This window comes from Eubalaena glacialis, chromosome 8 (assembly GCF_028564815.1).
Source record: "Eubalaena glacialis isolate mEubGla1 chromosome 8, mEubGla1.1.hap2.+ XY, whole genome shotgun sequence".
NCBI lineage: Eukaryota > Metazoa > Chordata > Mammalia > Artiodactyla > Balaenidae > Eubalaena > Eubalaena glacialis.
This window is the reverse complement of record NC_083723.1, coordinates 58,370,418-58,387,311: the sequence shown is the minus strand read 5'-3', so window position 1 is coordinate 58,387,311 and position 16,894 is coordinate 58,370,418. Positions and strand designations below refer to the sequence as shown.

Here is a 16,894-nt window from a genome sequence, read left to right as displayed (position 1 = left end):
TTTGTTTTATTTAGAAGGCATAATGAGACCGAATCTTGCAAATTATATTCTGATCAACAACTTAAGAAAATTAGAGTCTAAAAGCAATTCTGACAAATCTGCAACTAACAAAAAACCACCGAGCTGCTATACATGTTTTATTAGTCACCTGTTAAATGATATTCTCAGCGTATTAATTGGTGCAAATTAGTCTTTTGCCTTTCAGACATACTACCAAAAGAATCACTTTATAAACAATCTTAGAAATTCTCTGAATACGCAAAAAACCCAAATGTTTGACTTTCACAATGAGTTGTAAGTGCTATTTTCCCAAAAGGTAACATAGGCAAAGAGCCATAATTTATTTGTACTATGGGTATGCCTTAGACTTTCTAACTGCCCAAATTATATAGTCTTCCCTAAGAACTTTCAAACTTGTAAAGTTTCACTCAGATTCTTAAAAGTTATAAATCCTTTCTTCTTTTATTCCTCCTCATCACCCTTGCACCTGGCCACATTGTCTCTTCCACAATCTAGGAGCCTGGAAAAGAGGAAGAGGTCACAAGAAACACAGGAGCCGTGAGAAAGTTTTGTGGTCACTAATGTTCCTGAGCCATAATTTTCACTACATCAAAATACCACTTAGAAGTTATACTAAAGATAAGAAAAATGTTTCATTTTACCTGTGGAATTCTTACATAGGTCTAAATGTAAAAGAAATTCATGTTGTAGAGAGATGAAATTAGGAGCAATTTCCTGAAAATGAAAATCCAAATACATATAGATAACTAAATAGAAATCAGACTATCTTTCCCAGTTGAGTATTTTATAACTTCCTGGCCACCCAGATGGCTAGGAAGGCTTAGATGACTCCTTCCATTGGTCTACAATCTTTCAAGGAAAATATTATCTGAGATATTATAATTATTCTTACAGTAATACCACTTTAAATACTTAGCACTTTACTATGTAGTTAACATATATACAATTTCCAATCCTAAAAGCAACCTTACAAGTTAGCATCTATATTTTTAAAAGGAAAATAAGCTCAAAGAAGTTGAGAAAGCTGAACATATTATACTACTACTAATTAGAAAAACAGAATTGGGCGTCAGTCTGTCCAACTCCACAGCCTATTTCTATCATACTATACTAAGTCTGGGCCATGAATTTTCACTAAGTCTCAAATTTAGACCGCAAACTTAAGTTTAGTATCTATTATGTCATTTACAGGATTTTACCCAGTAATTTTAAAAAGCAAATATGTTCCAAAGATTACAATAGATCTTTTGCTATCCTGTGTTTATTTTGGTGAAATAGAAGTGAACACAGAATCCTGTCATCCTAAGATTATTCACTTTAAGGGGTGTGAAAATCTTGCCTGGCTGTTTGTGCTAAAAAATAAACCACTTCTAAAAAATTAAAACAAAAATTGGGTGAAATGAGCCAGGTTTGTTTGGGTTTTTTTTGCTTTAAGTCACATAGCTCCTAGACTCTTACAAGATTCTTAGGCTTTTTTTTCCTTTTTTGTCATGCCGCGGCATGTGGGATCCTAGTTCCCCGACCAGGGATCGAACCTGCACCCCCTGCATTGGAAGCGTGGAGTCCCAACCACTGGAATGTCAGGGAAGTCCCTCTTAGGCATTTTTAGGTAAAGGAATGAAATTAAATATGCAGCTAAGGTCCATCCATTCATATCCATACTCTAATGACATTATTGCATTATCCTCCAAATAGCTCATATTACATTACGATAAATGACTACCTAGCAAAAGAAGTTCCAGAACAGTCTCACGATCTATAATAATATAAACTTCCTAAAACAAATTAGCATAACATCTTATGTCATCTTGCTCATTTTAATTAACTTGACATTTAAATATTGACTATAATTCCATCAAAATCCAGCAAATGAATATGTGCTATCGCGTTTGCCCCTTTTATCCGTTCTCAGAAGTATTTCAGTACTTACCCCATGTTCCTTAGCAGCTGTGACAACTTTAAGGAGGACATCTTCCTCAACAAATGGTCTCACAGCATCATGGATAATCACTACTTCCGGCTTTGAGAGTCTACGGTTGGGCTGATCCTCCGCCAGTGCTTTTAATCCATTGAAAATTGACCTGTGGCGGGTCACTCCGGATTCAACCAGAGAGATGCCTTTATGCTGGTACCTCTGAATAATACACTTCATTGCTTCCATGTTCTCTCCAGTGACTGCCACAACAATGTCCTTTATCCAAGATACTCTATAAGGAAAGTATGCACACATTTCGTTATCAATTGATTCTTAAACAACTAAAGTTAAGCTAGTAACAAAACTGAGTTACTAATTACTACTAATACATCTTCATAGGGACATTAAAAACGGAAAGCGGGGGCTTCCCTGGTGGCGCAGTGGTTGAGAATCTGCCTGCCAATGCAGGGGACACGGGTTCGAGCCCTGGTCTGGGAAGATCCCACATGCCGCGGAGCAACTGGGCCCGCGAGCCACAACTACTGAGCCTGCGCGTCTGGAGCCTGTGCTCCGCAGCAAGAGAGGCCGCGACAGTGAGAGGCCCGCGCACCGCGATGAAGAGTGGCCCCCACTTGCCGCAACTAGAGAAAGCTCTCGCACAGAAACGAAGACCCAACACAGCCATAAATTAATTAATTAATTAATTAATTATTTTTTAAAAAAGGCAGGAACAAAAAAAAAAAAGCAAAGCTATTAACTAAGTCAATGTTATGCATTTTTAATCATGTCTAGTAAAGGGGTTGATTAAGAATTTGAATTTTTCATACTGTAGAAACATGAATATAAATATAAGTAGTATTTTTCAATACATAGTGTGAAAGTACCCATACTGCAAAACATAGATTAGGTATAGATATGTATCACAGATTTCTTAAGTTAAATTTAAACAATTAGCATATTCATCAGTAGACTGAGAGAAAAAATTTAAGATTATGCTTTTAAATTGCTTTTTTTTCCCCAAATAATTCTCTCCATTAAATAGGAACAACTCAAAGCACTTTTGAATTCCACAAGTTCTGTCTCTTTCAAGAAGTCCATTGATTTGGCAACAAAGCTGGATAGCTGAACTAAACTTTGCCTATATCAAGGTGAAATGTTTTAGCTTAAATAGGGAAACTATGCTAATTAAGTTTGTATAAGTATAAATCAGGCTCAAATAAAAGAGAAAACTCATATTTTAATGAAATATAAAATTAAAGGAATTCATCTGCTGAGTCAGATACAAAGCAAAGCAATTCTTCTCTGTTCTGAAACACTTTCTTAAAGACCTACTGACATACAAATACTAACAGTCCACAGCGCTGAGTGGCAGGGGCTGCAGTAAAGTTGGGCAGAATTCTCTTGAAGACCAGTGTTAACAGAGGCTAACGTGATTATACACTCAAAGTTCCACAGCTGACGGGCCCAAGCCAGGAAAACTGCCTCTGGCCCATGATATCAACTCTGATTAAAGGCCACTTTAAAATTTAATGGCATTCTTAGCCTCTGAGAGCCTACATGTTCATGCTAGACAGTTAAGTCTTATACTCACTTTTAAAGAGATGAAAGAAGGGTCTGAAAATTACTGAGTAATGAAATTAACTATCGATAAATGAAAAACACTGGGTTGCTTCACTCAATAATTAACCATCTCCTACCTTCTGCTGTTGAACAAACCCTTCCTATAACCCAAAACCCCATTCTGCCTGTGGCTACGACAGCACTACACTGATGCACACAACCAAAACTTCAGGGCACACTATCCTTTCATTTTAAGTCCATTCCTCTACCAAATATTTATCGAGCACTGAATAAATTATCAGAATTGAGTATACAATGGAAATAGTTACTGCTTTCACAGAGCTTACAGATAAAACAAAGAACACCAGCAATTGCAAGCTGCAATAAACTGCTGTGAAGGAGAGGTCCAGGCTCCAGGATTGCATGCAGCACAATATTTGACCAGCACAGAGAAGGCCAAGATAATGCTCCCTAAGGAAGCAGAGTTTTCTCTTCAAGTGGCAAGAGGCAGGAAAATAGGCAAAAGGATTTGGAGGGAGAGAGAGAGGGATGGTTTAAGCAGAGGCCGTAGCAAGGTTCTGAGAAACTAGGAGGAAATGGAGGGGAGTTCTTTAAGCACGGAGAAGAGCCCATGAAGAGGCTGGAGAACCAGACAAGAGATGGGCTGGGCTAGGCCATGGAGACCTCCAAGGCCTTATTAGGGGGTTCTAGTCTTTAATCTTAAAAAATAGGAATCTAGAGAAAAACTTTATGCAGGACATTTACACTCAAATTAATACTCACCTCCCCCAGTATTCTATGCTGTTCAATGACATAATGGGAACTGTGGTAGGCAGAATAGTAACCCCCAAATGATGTCCATCACCTAATTCCCAAAACCTGTGAATATGTAACCCTACCTATCAAAAGAATTTTCTATATGTAATTAAGTTAAGGATCTTGAGTTGGAGATCATCCTGGGCTATCTGGTGGGTCCAATATAATCACAAGAGTCCTTAACAGTGAAAGAAAAGCAAGTGAGTCGAGGGAGAAGATGTGGTAACAAATGCAACACTCATTATGACACACGACCATAAGTCCCAGAAAACAGGTGACCTCCAGAACCTGAAAGAGTAAATGGATTGCCATCTGGCAAGTAAATGGATTGTCCCAAGAGCCTCCAAAAGGAACACAGCACTGCTAACACCTTTATTTTAGCCTAGTGAAACCGATTTTTTGACTTCTGACATCGAAAAGTTTAAGAATGTATTTATGTTGCTTTAAGCCACTTAGTTCCATGGAAATGTTTACAGGTGTGATTGCAACTTCTAATTTAAGAGCATAAACTTTACTCTGGTGCAAGATGGAGAATAGATTGGGTAGAGAAAGCATTCAGACAGACCAGGTAGGAAGCTGCTGCTGAAGTCCGAGCAAGACAATGATGGCAGCCTGTCTATCAGATGGTGCTTGTGGATGAGATTTAAGAGATGGTAATCTTCCTGAGTTAGAGGTAATAATCCTCCTGAGTCAGTAAGAAAAACTGGCAAAATAAATAATTTATCAATTAATATGAAATAGTAAGTTAATCGATGTTAGCTAAGTCTTCAGCATTAGTCATGTTTTAACTCATGTAATCCTCACACTCTATACTGTCTCATATGGAAAACATCAGAAGGATCTGATACACAAATACATCGTACTTTATCTTCCTATACTGCCATCTGATGCCAAAAAATACTTGAAAAAAATATTTTGACCATTTTTCATCAAAATACAACATTCCATCTTCTAGAATGTAGGCTCCATGATAGCAAGGACAATATCAGTTTTGCCCATTGCTTTACGCCTAGTAGGTACTCGATAATTATTTGTTTTATCAATAAATGATTTTGGTCTGTCTCATCTACCAGCATCTTACAACATAGCATAGTTTCAAGGATTATGAAAACAGAAAGCTCTCCTCATCAACCTGAAGAGAGAACGAAAATCAATGAAAATGCCGTCCCTATGCAATATTGTTTGTTGATTGTTTTGTTTCGATGAGTTTGACTCTTTACTCTGATTTCTAGTTTCTAAGGCTCCAAGGATGACTGGGATTACTTATGTTTTGTCAGACACCTTGGGGGAATGTTAATCGCAAGCAAAGCAAAGCAAACAACACCACTCACAGAATACCAGACCAGAAAATATGTAGTTATCTGAACAGGCAATAAAGAGGATTCTGGAATATGACCAAGCGTAAGTTGCTCTTTGTTTTGTAATCCATCCATCCCCCACGTCTATCATTGCAAATTTAACACTGCTAGAACTTACTCTATTTACATGGTTTACAACTTATACTGTGCTTAACCAAGTCCTTAGCAAGTGACAGTTCCTCAGTGCCCCCTAGATGTAAGGTTTCCCAAGGTTCTGTCTCCACTGGCACAGCTGTGACCCAGGCAGCCATCTCTCCCATTATTTCTGCAATAGCCTCTTAGCTCGTCTCCTCCTTCTCACTTAATCAGCACAATCCACTCTTACCACTTCTAGATGACTTCTCTCAAGTGTAAACCTTAGGCCATCCCCTGCTGGCTCTTGAACAGGACACTTCAAGACCTGATCTCAGCCTTCTCCCTGCATGACTTGGTCTCTGCCACGCCCCTCTTTCTCTGACCGCCACATTTTCTCACATCCAGGTCTCCGCTTATGCTGCTTCCTCTGCCTCTCAACATTATCCCCCATCCTCATCGTTCCTCCACCCCCACCCTCTCCTGGCTGAGTCCTACTGTTCTTCAGCTGTCAGTTCAGATGTGGCCTCCTCCAGCAAGCTTTCCTTGACATTCTGGGTGCAGCATCTCTGCTCTCAGCTCCCAGAGTACTCTTATCGCTAGGGAGTCTTATCAAGCATCATACTGTTTCATTTTTACCTCCCTCACTAGGCTGCCAACTCACAGAAAGCAAAGACTATATCCCAGGGCTTGGCACATACCAAGCTTTCAGTAATATTAATAGCAGCAATAGCAACAAAGATGTATTAATTGTTGGCTAAGTGCCATGTACTGTTTGGAGCATGTGTCTGTAATATTTCACTTAACAGTCACATCGGCTCCGAAAGAAATCACTATTATCTCCATTTCACAGATGGCACAGAGGCAGTAACCTGCCCATGATTATACAGCTAGGAAATGAAGGGACCTGGGTATACTCCAGTCTGACTTTGGAGCTCACACTATAAACCTCTGTAGAAGCACTAACACTGAGAGGTCATAAAATCCATGAGAGAAAAAAAAAATCACGTCTGGATCGTCATGTCCCCAGCAATTCATTTATTTTGAACAATAATGCTGCATTTGTGGTCAAAAAATGGTCAAGTTTATTTCTTACAGTTTAAGCATAAGTAAGTATTCCTTCATTCATGTGTTCATTTAGTCATTCAGAAAACATCCAGTAAGCATCTGTCATTTGCCAGACATTATACTAGTCACTGGTAATCCAATAACAAAGACCGGCAGAATTCTTGACCTCACAGACTATGTATCAAGAAGTATCTGTTAGGGCTTCCCTGGTGGCGCAGTGGTTGAGAATCTGCCTGCCAATGCAGGGGACACGGGTTCGAGCCCTGGTCTGGGAAGATCCCACATGCCGCGGAGCAACTAGGCCCGTGAGCCACAATTACTGAGCCTGCGCGTCTGGAGCCTGTGCTCCGCAACAAGAGAGTCCGCGATAGTGAGAGGCCCACGCACCGCGATGAAGAGTGGCCCCCGCTCGCCGCAACTGGAGAAAGCCCTCGCACAGAAACGAAGACCCAACACAGCCATAAATGAATAAATAAAAGAAGTATCTGTTAAATGAATCAATGAATAGATAAGAGGAAGCTTAAACAATTAGGAATAAAACGTGCTCTTGAGTTTATAGAAAAGTTTAAAAGTAATCAAATCTATTTAGTTTATTAATAGGACATCACACTAAGTTTGCTTTTTTTTAAATAGAGAAGTTTTAAGTACATGTTCAACTATATCAGTGGACAGGATTTTTTTCTAAGGCAAGAGCTTAACCTGTGCCCTAACCTATCACCTTTTACTTTCCATAGTCTATTCTATCAGAAAAATCAGCTAAAAGCAACTTTTAAAGACATGTTGCTTTTTTGACCAAAAATTACATGAAATTAAATGTTAAAATATAGAATAATGAAGAGGGAGAAAGATAGGACGTTGCTTGACAGTAGTCATTCAAACATCTGAGTTAATGAACTCCCAAAGGTCAATCCCAATTTTACTGGAATGCCTAAAAATATCTATAAAATGATTACCTATGTTCCATCAAACAGAAAGCAGTCCAAAAAAGTAGATATAGATTAGACAGATATACTCGTGGCCTAAGACTATCTGAAGCAATTTTATGAGGCTCTAAATAGAAAAATGTTTTAAACAAGTGTTTCTCAAACTGCAGATTTCAGGACCCATTAGAGTATCATCAAATCAATTTTGTAAGTTAAGACTAACAGTTTTGAGTCAATAGAAATTAATACAATAGTAAAATTCGAATGCATAGCAAGGACAGATTGTTTTCATGAAATTCTCTTTCAAATATGTTGGATGTAGTTAAGTATGTGTCACTGAGTCATGAGCAAAATCTAATTCTTATAACAGGTCACAATAAAAAAGTTCGGAAAGCTGTTTTACACAACTCTTAAGAGATAATGGGCTTGTTATGCTATTTTGTTCAGCAACCAAGCATACATCCAGCACTTGCAAGCCTTTATAAGTACTTGTTTGTGTTTCGAAGGATTTATTCACATACTTCTCTAGTTATAGAATTAAAAGCCTTTTACAGTATTAAAATTTAATATGTAGAATCATGGCACTAAGAAAGGCCTTAAGTACCTCACACAGTGCCTAGTGAACAAATATTTGCTGAATAAATGAATCTGGTCGACCTCGTTAGCTGAAGGCAAGTCCACACTGAACCCCCTGTAGCTGGATTTTATCAAGTTCTGAGTATTTCCTTCCTAGCACATTCCATAGGCAAATACAAACCTAACCTCAAGCTCCATTACACCTACCGACATTTTGAGGAAAAAATACAGTATCTCAGATGTACTCTTCTCCCAGAATATTTTAATATTATATTTAAATATAATATATTTCTATTAATATGTGTATTATATTTTAAAAATAAATATTACTTACAGGTCTATTGTGCTCAGACAGTTCAACAAGATCAGTTGAAAGTAGATTTAAACAAATGTTTTTAAAAAACAGATGGAGGGGGCTTCCCTGGTGGCGCAGTGGTTGAGACTCCACACTCCCAATGCTGGGGGCCCGGGTTCGATCCTTGGTCAGGGAACTAGATCCCGCACGCCGCAACTACAGATCCGGCGCAACCAAATAAATAAATATTTAAAATAAATAAATAAAAACAGATGGAAAAATCAGGCCCTGTTAACACTCCTTAAGTGCTCTCACCCAGGCTGCAGAAGTTTGGCCCCAAGGGACAGTGACAGCTGTGGCTCACTGACATGACAGTTGTCATGGAAATTAGGCCTCGGGATTGTACTGTGGCCATAATTTATAGATTCCTCATTCTCCATAAACACCCTGATATTTTAGAAGGAAAATACCGAATTGGTGTGAAGGGGCTGGCTCCTGACTGCCTTGACAATGTCAAGCCTCTTTAATATGGCCCATGAAGGCTTCCACTGGTCAAGCCCAGACTACCCGTCCTGGTCTTCTCTCTTGTCTCACAGTAGCCACAGGGGGGCCAATGGGAACTGAAATCTCCAATCATCTGACCTGTGCAAAACACAGTCCCACTCTATTTCTTCTACAATACAGGCCTCTTCCTTCCCTTGACTCAGACTTAACCCTTTTATTAATGAAGCATCCAGACAAAATGTTTAAGTCAAATTCATATATCTGAGCAATCACTCCAAAGCATCCTAAATTCATCTCTTTTTCTGAATCCTTAGTATAATTAATCACTAAAAATTGCCAATTCCTATCTTCTAAATATTTCTCCTGTCTTCCCTACTCTAGTCCTACTTTCAGCTTAATTCAAGCAATCAATATTGCTCATTTGAATTAACATTTATGCTTTCTATTCTCTTTTTCTAACAGAATTTGCAGTGGTTTTCAGAAACACAGTAGGACAGAACAATTTTTCTAAGTACACAAAAAATATTAAAAGAAAACTTTCAGAAGATCAAATAAACCAGAAGTTAATCCACTGAAAAACACCATGGAGTCTTTAACAGTTACTAAAAATGGACTTTCATCGATTTTCCAAGTAATAAGAAAGCCACCCAGTCTCAATCACAAAACCCATGGTTTCCAGAACATACAAATTGACAAAATGAATTTTTCATCTGGATTGATCAGACTCGAGGAGCCTAACTCACATTAACCAAACTAAAAAGGCTCTGAAACATGAATTTGAATGCCAACGTATTAATATACAACAATACACATTACTATCACAACATCCGCTAAGTTCTTTATCAATGCAACAGCATATTTTCTTCCTATAAAAGATTTCTCTGGGAAGCCAATTTATAATAACAGGTTTTGATGAGCATGAAACCTTATCAAGAAACATCTTAAGCAGTGTCCTCAAGAACTCAAGAAGCCTCGTGAGCTATGGAAAGGGCTGTGCCTGACTTCGTTCAAATCTATTGTCAGAGAAATTCCCACCTAGTCCACAGCCACCAGGAGTCTGAATAAGCATGGCCAAAGTTTGCCTCTCTGACTTGCTTTCATTGTAGTTGTCATTTGAGTCTATTTAGCTATTCCAGGTTAACTAGCTCTCCTTAATAACACTTTCTTTCCCTAGATATTTGAAGCCAGAAATTAGACTGCCAGCAGGAATTTTTACTTCCTATTTCAGACCTGGGAATACATTTTTTTTTTAACCAGTAAAATTTAGATATCAGTTGATCAACTGTGAGCAGATTTTACAACCGAATTGTCAGAGCTTTAGGCCCCTGCCAATAATACCACTGCCACATGATTTCTTAAAGCAACGCTTCCTTTTGCAAACTCAGGTCATAAATAGTTACGAAAAGGATTAATACCCTTGACCTCAGTTCCTTGTTAACAAAATAAGAAAAATCAAAGTTCTCTTCAAGTTATAATCTGTGGTTCAATTTATATTTTAATTCCCCCTAAAAGGCCAAAATGAAATTTTAAAACTCCTAGAAATGTTTTTAGTCAACTTCTGAAGACCTTTGTTCTTACTACAACCTACAAATTAGTTACACTTGATCCTTTTAGTATAATGCCTGTAATGCACAGATCTGAACAAGTTGCATAATCTCAATATACTCTGTGAACATATAAACATATATATTCTTCTACACATATAAAAGCTAATTGTAACATATACACACACACAACTAGTTCAGATGGACTTTGAGCCTCCGTTGGTCCAATGAAAGCCTTTAGCCAACATGTTTAAGATTTGAGGGTTCAGAGATTCTTTTAAATCTCATTTCATCTGATAATTAGTTTACGAAATTTCAATGGCACACAAGTAAAACGTGGCTAAACTAGAAAATGTGTGTTTTTCCCATTTCAACTGAAGCAGAAAAATAAGAAGTCCCAGACAATTCACAAGACAAACCTCTCAATGTCTCCTCCAACTTCTCAGTTATGCAAAGACAGGTGCTTTAATGCGTAGCATGTTTGAAAAGTAAAGTACTTCCTTGAGTCTACCTTAAGTGCTAAGGATCTCATTGGAAAATGAGAATCTGGCTCTTAATTTCTCTATGGCCATGGAGCTCTTCACTCTGCCATTGGCTGTGCTGGTTCTGAGCCTGAAGCTAAGCCTCCAGTGTTCTGACAGGGTTCTGGGAGTCTGTCTTTTTGAAGGTTTCAACCAGTTGCCTTTACAGCTGTAGACAATTGTTCTCTGTCTACCTTACCTTAATTAGTACTTTTAACTGCTGAGTCTTTCCAAGGTTCTATGACTTCAATCAACTTGCTTCCTTCACAGCTCTTCTACCTGAAGGCTTACGTTTCTGCTTCCTTGAGCCTGTTAAAACAGACTGTATGGCTATACATTTTTACTTGCTTTGGATAGGTAAGTCAATGAGTAGAAATAAATGTTTACAAGGCATTAACTGAAAACCAAACTAGTCATTTTTTTTGCATTTCCCTATCCCATTTTGGGGCCAAACTTCAGGGGTAACCTCCTTCTGAATCCTCATTAGTTCTTTACATTGACTCTCAGTTCCAAAAGACAGGAACTTCCATAATTTATCTTTCGGGATGAAATGACCTAGGCCTTTTAGCACCACACTCTAGGAAAACTATCAGCAGTCCACGGAGCTCATCTTTTACCAATAGAAGGGCTTTCATTTGGCAAATGGCTAAGAAGCACCCATAGATACACCCCTGTGATGCAAGGTTTCCAAGGATTTCCTGAGACATACTCCAAAATAACCATATTCCATAAATTCTTCAGGCATTGTAATAGTTTACAAAGAATGATCCCGGAAGTATTTCAAAATGGAGGTTTTGATTAGTTACTATTGCTATTAGGATTTTATTACTGCTGTGATCAAATTAAGTAAATATAGAAGTGTTCCATCTTATTTTACATCAACAAGGCCTTTCCAGAACATTCTTGTACTTTAAAATCAATATTTTTTAATATCCACCTATCTCCTGCTGCCTCAGAAGAGGCAAAACTGCAAATACAGAAGTTTTGTGGGGGGTTTTTTTCCATATGAAGGAAAATTCAACGTAGAAACGTCTGCACTCCCTTACATCTAAATGCTTAATACATAAAGATCCTGCTGGCTGAGCTCTATTGTGTCCCCTAATATTACCTGCATAAATGAGCTACGTTGTCACAATATCTATGACACTGGAATATTGGAGGAGCATGAATCAACTACTCAGAGAAATGGAAAACTACAGAACCGAAAGAAGCACCTGGAACTCTTTCAATGTTTGTATGAGTTTCACATGTAACCACCAGCCACGAATCAAAGGTGATTATGGGTCTTTACACTTCCACTTACTTTCTGAATAGTGTCATTTGGAAAAATTACCATATGCAAAGCAACTGGGGCCTTTGGCTTCTGGGGTGTGTGAAAGCGTGGGAAGTAGGGGTCTGTTTTCTGGATAACATGCTACTGTCCTTTGACTAGAACCTCATTAGCTTCGTCTTCATTAAAGCCTCCTAAAGCAAACACTTCATGTCAATCCACGTGAAAACATATTCCCACAGCTCCACACTGGCTTCTATAAGTTTAAACACCATAGCAACACCTATGTGGACCTTTGTACTCCCCCCCACCCCCGCTTCCCATCCCTCCAGCCTCACCCCACGCTCCACATTACACACGGCTAAAAACGAGCTAAAATAACATATCCCTCCTTTTCACCTCCTTCGATCCTCACTACTACTCCCCTGGTCTTCCTTATCCCACTCCTTTTCCCTCCATTTCCCCAGCTAGTCCGTTTTCGAAGATACAGCATGTAGTTAGCGCCCTTAAATCCGTTTCCACCATCAAAAGGTTTGGATTAAATCCTGCTTCTCGGTCCACCTTCACTACCTAGTATTTAGCACAGTATGTCTCATATCAGATACTCAGTTAATATTTGTTACTAGTTGATAAAAAGAATGACCAAAGGCCCATAAAACTACATTTGCAAGTAAAATCTAGTTTGCAACTAGATTTTAACCTAATTTGCAACTCATCATCCACGCATGCGCGGAGACAGCCGCTGAGAGTGAAGAGTGAGCGTGAGAGAGAATATGAGACAGGAACAGGGAGACTCCTAAACCAGCTTCCCATTAGTCCCCACAGGCCCCGGGGTTAGAACTAAACGTCCCCCGCGCTAACCCAGTCAGTCTTGAGGGCAGCTCCACAGGCCGGCGGCTGGAGCAGTAAAGGGCTCCGCGGGGCAGCCCCGGGCTCCGCGCCCGTCTGTTAAAGGGCCAGAGCTCCCCTTCCGTGAAGGGCTAGCGGGAATGGAGCCCGAACTCGAATGACCGAGCGGGTGGAGTCTGGCCCCGCGGTCCGCCGAGAGCGGGTGCCAGCGCGAGCACAGCTACTGGAGCAGGTGCCGCGCGCGGGCTGCCGTGGGCGTGAGGGCGGGGAGCAGGGGGCCGGGGACCGCAAGGCGCGCTTGGCGCCGCATTACCTCTCCAGGGCCTGCAGGGTGTAGCTGATGAGCGGCCTCTCCAGGATGGGGCAGAACTGCTTCGGGGTGGGGACGCCCATCCTCTCCCCGCTCCCCCCCGCCGGCAAAACGGCCGCCACGGCCGGCGCGCTGCACCCAGCTTCGGCCCCGGCCCCGCTCAGCAAGGAGGCCGAGGCCGCCAGGTCGGCGCCGCGCAAGCCGCGCAGGCGAGGCCCGGCCTCCGCGGGCCCAGAGCCGCCTGGCGGCCATGACTCCATGGCGGCGGGGCGGGCCCTGCTCGCTTCGGGCCACTGCGCCTGGGCTCTTCTCCGGCCCTAGGCTGGGGTCGCAGCGGGGAGGGCGGGCGAGGGCAAAGCGCGCACACAGACAGCGCCCACACGAGCCGCGCGGGCCAGGCCGTTGTACGGCCCCAGGGGACGATCCAGCTGCCGGTCTTCCCTCCTGGCGCGTCTTCGGCCTCTGTCCCGAGCCCAGCGCCCCGGAAGGGCTGGATTTCCCAGCTCTCGGCTTCTCCTCTGGCAGGCCCAGCAGTCGCCGCAGGTGGAAGTGTCAGCCCTCCCTATATGCCTAAGGGTCTCCTTAAACCTTAACAGCTGTGCGCAGGCAGTAGCGGTCAGGACTCCCTCCCATCCCTCTCCCCTTGAAGAGATTTGGATGCGAGCCACGAGATGGGACAGAGAAATGTGCACCTTAGTTATCTGGCTTTCATTCGCTCATGAGGCATCCTGGTTCCATCTCGGGTAAAGACAGGTGGATGGGCAAATGTTATTATGAAATATCAGTAAGCCAAACTGCAGCCGTTCCCAAATTTGCCTGCAAATTGGAAACACCTGGGGAGCTCAAAAAATGCTGACGCCTATGTCCCACCCTCAGAGATTGGGTTTAATTGGCCTGGTGTGTGGCCTGAGAGTTTAAAGATATCCCCAGGTGATTCTAATGAGCAGGCACGTTTTTTTGGAACCACTGAGCCAAAGCGATAATACTAATAATTGCTGAATAGTCGGCACACATTATCTCATTTAATCTCCAGGAGAACCCAGCTATTACTGTTCCCCTTTTACAGAGGCGGAAATCAGGTTAAAATGGTTAAGTAACTTGTGTAAGATTGCACACCTAATGGCCTTTGCACAGAAGTACAGCCAGAGTTGAAAAATTCCAGGCCTGAAGCGTATCATGCCCTTATTTAGTACTGTCTTTGCTGGCAATGCTTACCATGAAAGTGTACTAAAGTATTTGGAGTGTCAGAGCAGATTGTATTAGGCCCCTGGAATGTAAACTCCTTGAGAGCTGGGTCCTTACTTTTTTGGTTTGGGTTGTGTCCTCAGGTCCTGGAATATAAAGGAAGTTTAATAAATATTCATTGAATAAGCTACTGATTGAATGAATGAATGACAATCGAAGTATATATAATTAAATATTTGCTAATTTATCAATCTTCACCCATCAGTAGTAAATATAAGATTCATAAAATAGGAGTCTTTTAAGCACTGAAAATATTATCAGATTATAATATTCCAATTTAGTATTTTTAGCCATTTTCCCAGTTTAGAATGAAGCATACAAAATTAAGATTTAAATTTTCAACTTTTATTGTCTTTTGATTTGATCTTATTATTAAAATCACTATCAGTTTTATTTTTGTTCCTTTTATATTATAATCAACGTTTAGCTCCATTCTACTTGAAATTTGTCAGATCACTTACTCAGTCGAAAAGTAGGCATCATAATACATTTCACTTTGTAGCCCCACCACGCGTATCTAACCTATGGTATGCATTCAATTAATACATGTTGACTAATTGATGGATAAATGAATGAATGAGTCTACCTACAGAGGCAGAAAAGCAATCAAATAACTGTTTCTATTAATATTGATCTTTAAACCTCGCTTTTTTTTTTAAAGGAACTCCTTTATTTACTTATTTATTTATTTATTTTTGGCTGCGTTGGGTCTTCGTTTCTGTGCGAGGGCTTTCTCTAGTTGCGGCGAGCGGGGGCCACTCTTCATCGCTGTGCGCGGGCCGCTCACTATCGCGGCCTCTCTTGTTGCGGAGCACAGGCTCCAGACGCGCAGGCTCAGTAGTTGTGGCTCACAGGCCTAGTTGCTCCGCGGCATGTGGGATCTTCCCAGACCAGGGCTCGAACCCGTGTCCCCTGCATCGGCAGGCAGACTCTCAACCACTGCGCCACCAGGGAAGCCCCAAAACCTTGCTTTTTAATCTAATGGTGGAGCTAAAGCTATTCTTCATTTTCTTATTCTTGAGCAAAAATAGCATAGTAACAAAGGTCTTGTTACATTAATTTCTATATAATCATTAATATAATTAAACTTTGAAAATTTAGCCAGAATCTTATTATATTGATTTAGTTCTGTTATTAGAACAAATATATTAACTTTGCTCTGTTCACTATGAACCCGTAGATCTTACATAGCGTATGTTAACAATGTTTAATAGATAGACTTGTATTGAAAAAAAAGGACAGACTTTATTTGTATATCATAATATGAGAAGCAAAGTTTTTTCCTGTGCCTTTTTATATGGATATAAATAATTCCTTATTATGCATACTTTGGGTAAAGGATGTAGTTTCCATGTTACTTTTTTTTTTTTTTTAATTTATGGCTACGTTGGGTCTTCAGTTGCTGTGCGCGGGCTTTCTTTTTATTTGCAGCGAGCGGGGGCTACTCTTTGTTGCGGTGTGCAAGCCTCTCATTAAGGTGGCTTCTCTTGTTGCGGAGCACGGGCTCTAGGTGCGCGGACTTCAGTAGTTGTGGCACATGGGCTCAGTAGTTGTGGCTCGAAGGCTGTAGAGCGCAGGCTCAGTAGTTGTGGCGCACGGGCTTAGTTGCTCCGCGGCATGTGGGATCTTCCCGGACCAGAACTCGAACCCATGTCCCCTGCATTGGCAGGCGGATTCTTAACCACTGTGCCACCAGGGAAGTCCCTGTCTTTACTTTTTAATGCATATAGAAATACCCATTAAATGGAAGTGGCTCTTGTCTTTGTATCTGAAAGGCCTAAAATTCATGTTTTTGGTTTGTTTCTACATGTCCGTGTACCATGGAAGATTTATCTTGGGGATTTTATTATTATTATTATTATTATTATCATTATTAGAGAATTTTAGATCAAATTGGGTTCATTTTTCAAGTGTTAATTCAAGGATAATTAGCACTGTCAATCACTCTCCTCCTCCCCAGCCATACTTACTGTTTTAATAGCATTTCTGGAGGTTAGCTGAGGTGTTGCTCACAAATGCTAATGAACAGCTTAATGGTTTACCCTTT

At 40.6% G+C, this 16,894-nt stretch overlaps 1 protein-coding gene across 3 annotated transcripts in view; it reads right to left on the bottom strand.

The window, feature by feature from the left end:
- The window catches only part of CRPPA (CDP-L-ribitol pyrophosphorylase A), a 326,472-nt gene extending 312,610 nt beyond the window's left edge, over positions 1–13,862 (bottom strand). For all 3 annotated transcript variants that reach the window (XM_061197723.1, XM_061197725.1, XM_061197726.1), the window contains exons 1-2: positions 13,606–13,862; positions 1,952–2,228 (exon numbers count right to left, since the gene is read on the bottom strand). In XM_061197723.1, coding sequence (XP_061053706.1) covers positions 1,952–2,228; positions 13,606–13,862 — 534 coding nt within the window. The remainder of the gene's footprint in view (positions 1–1,951; positions 2,229–13,605) is intronic.
- Positions 13,863–16,894: the final 3,032 nt, after the last annotated feature.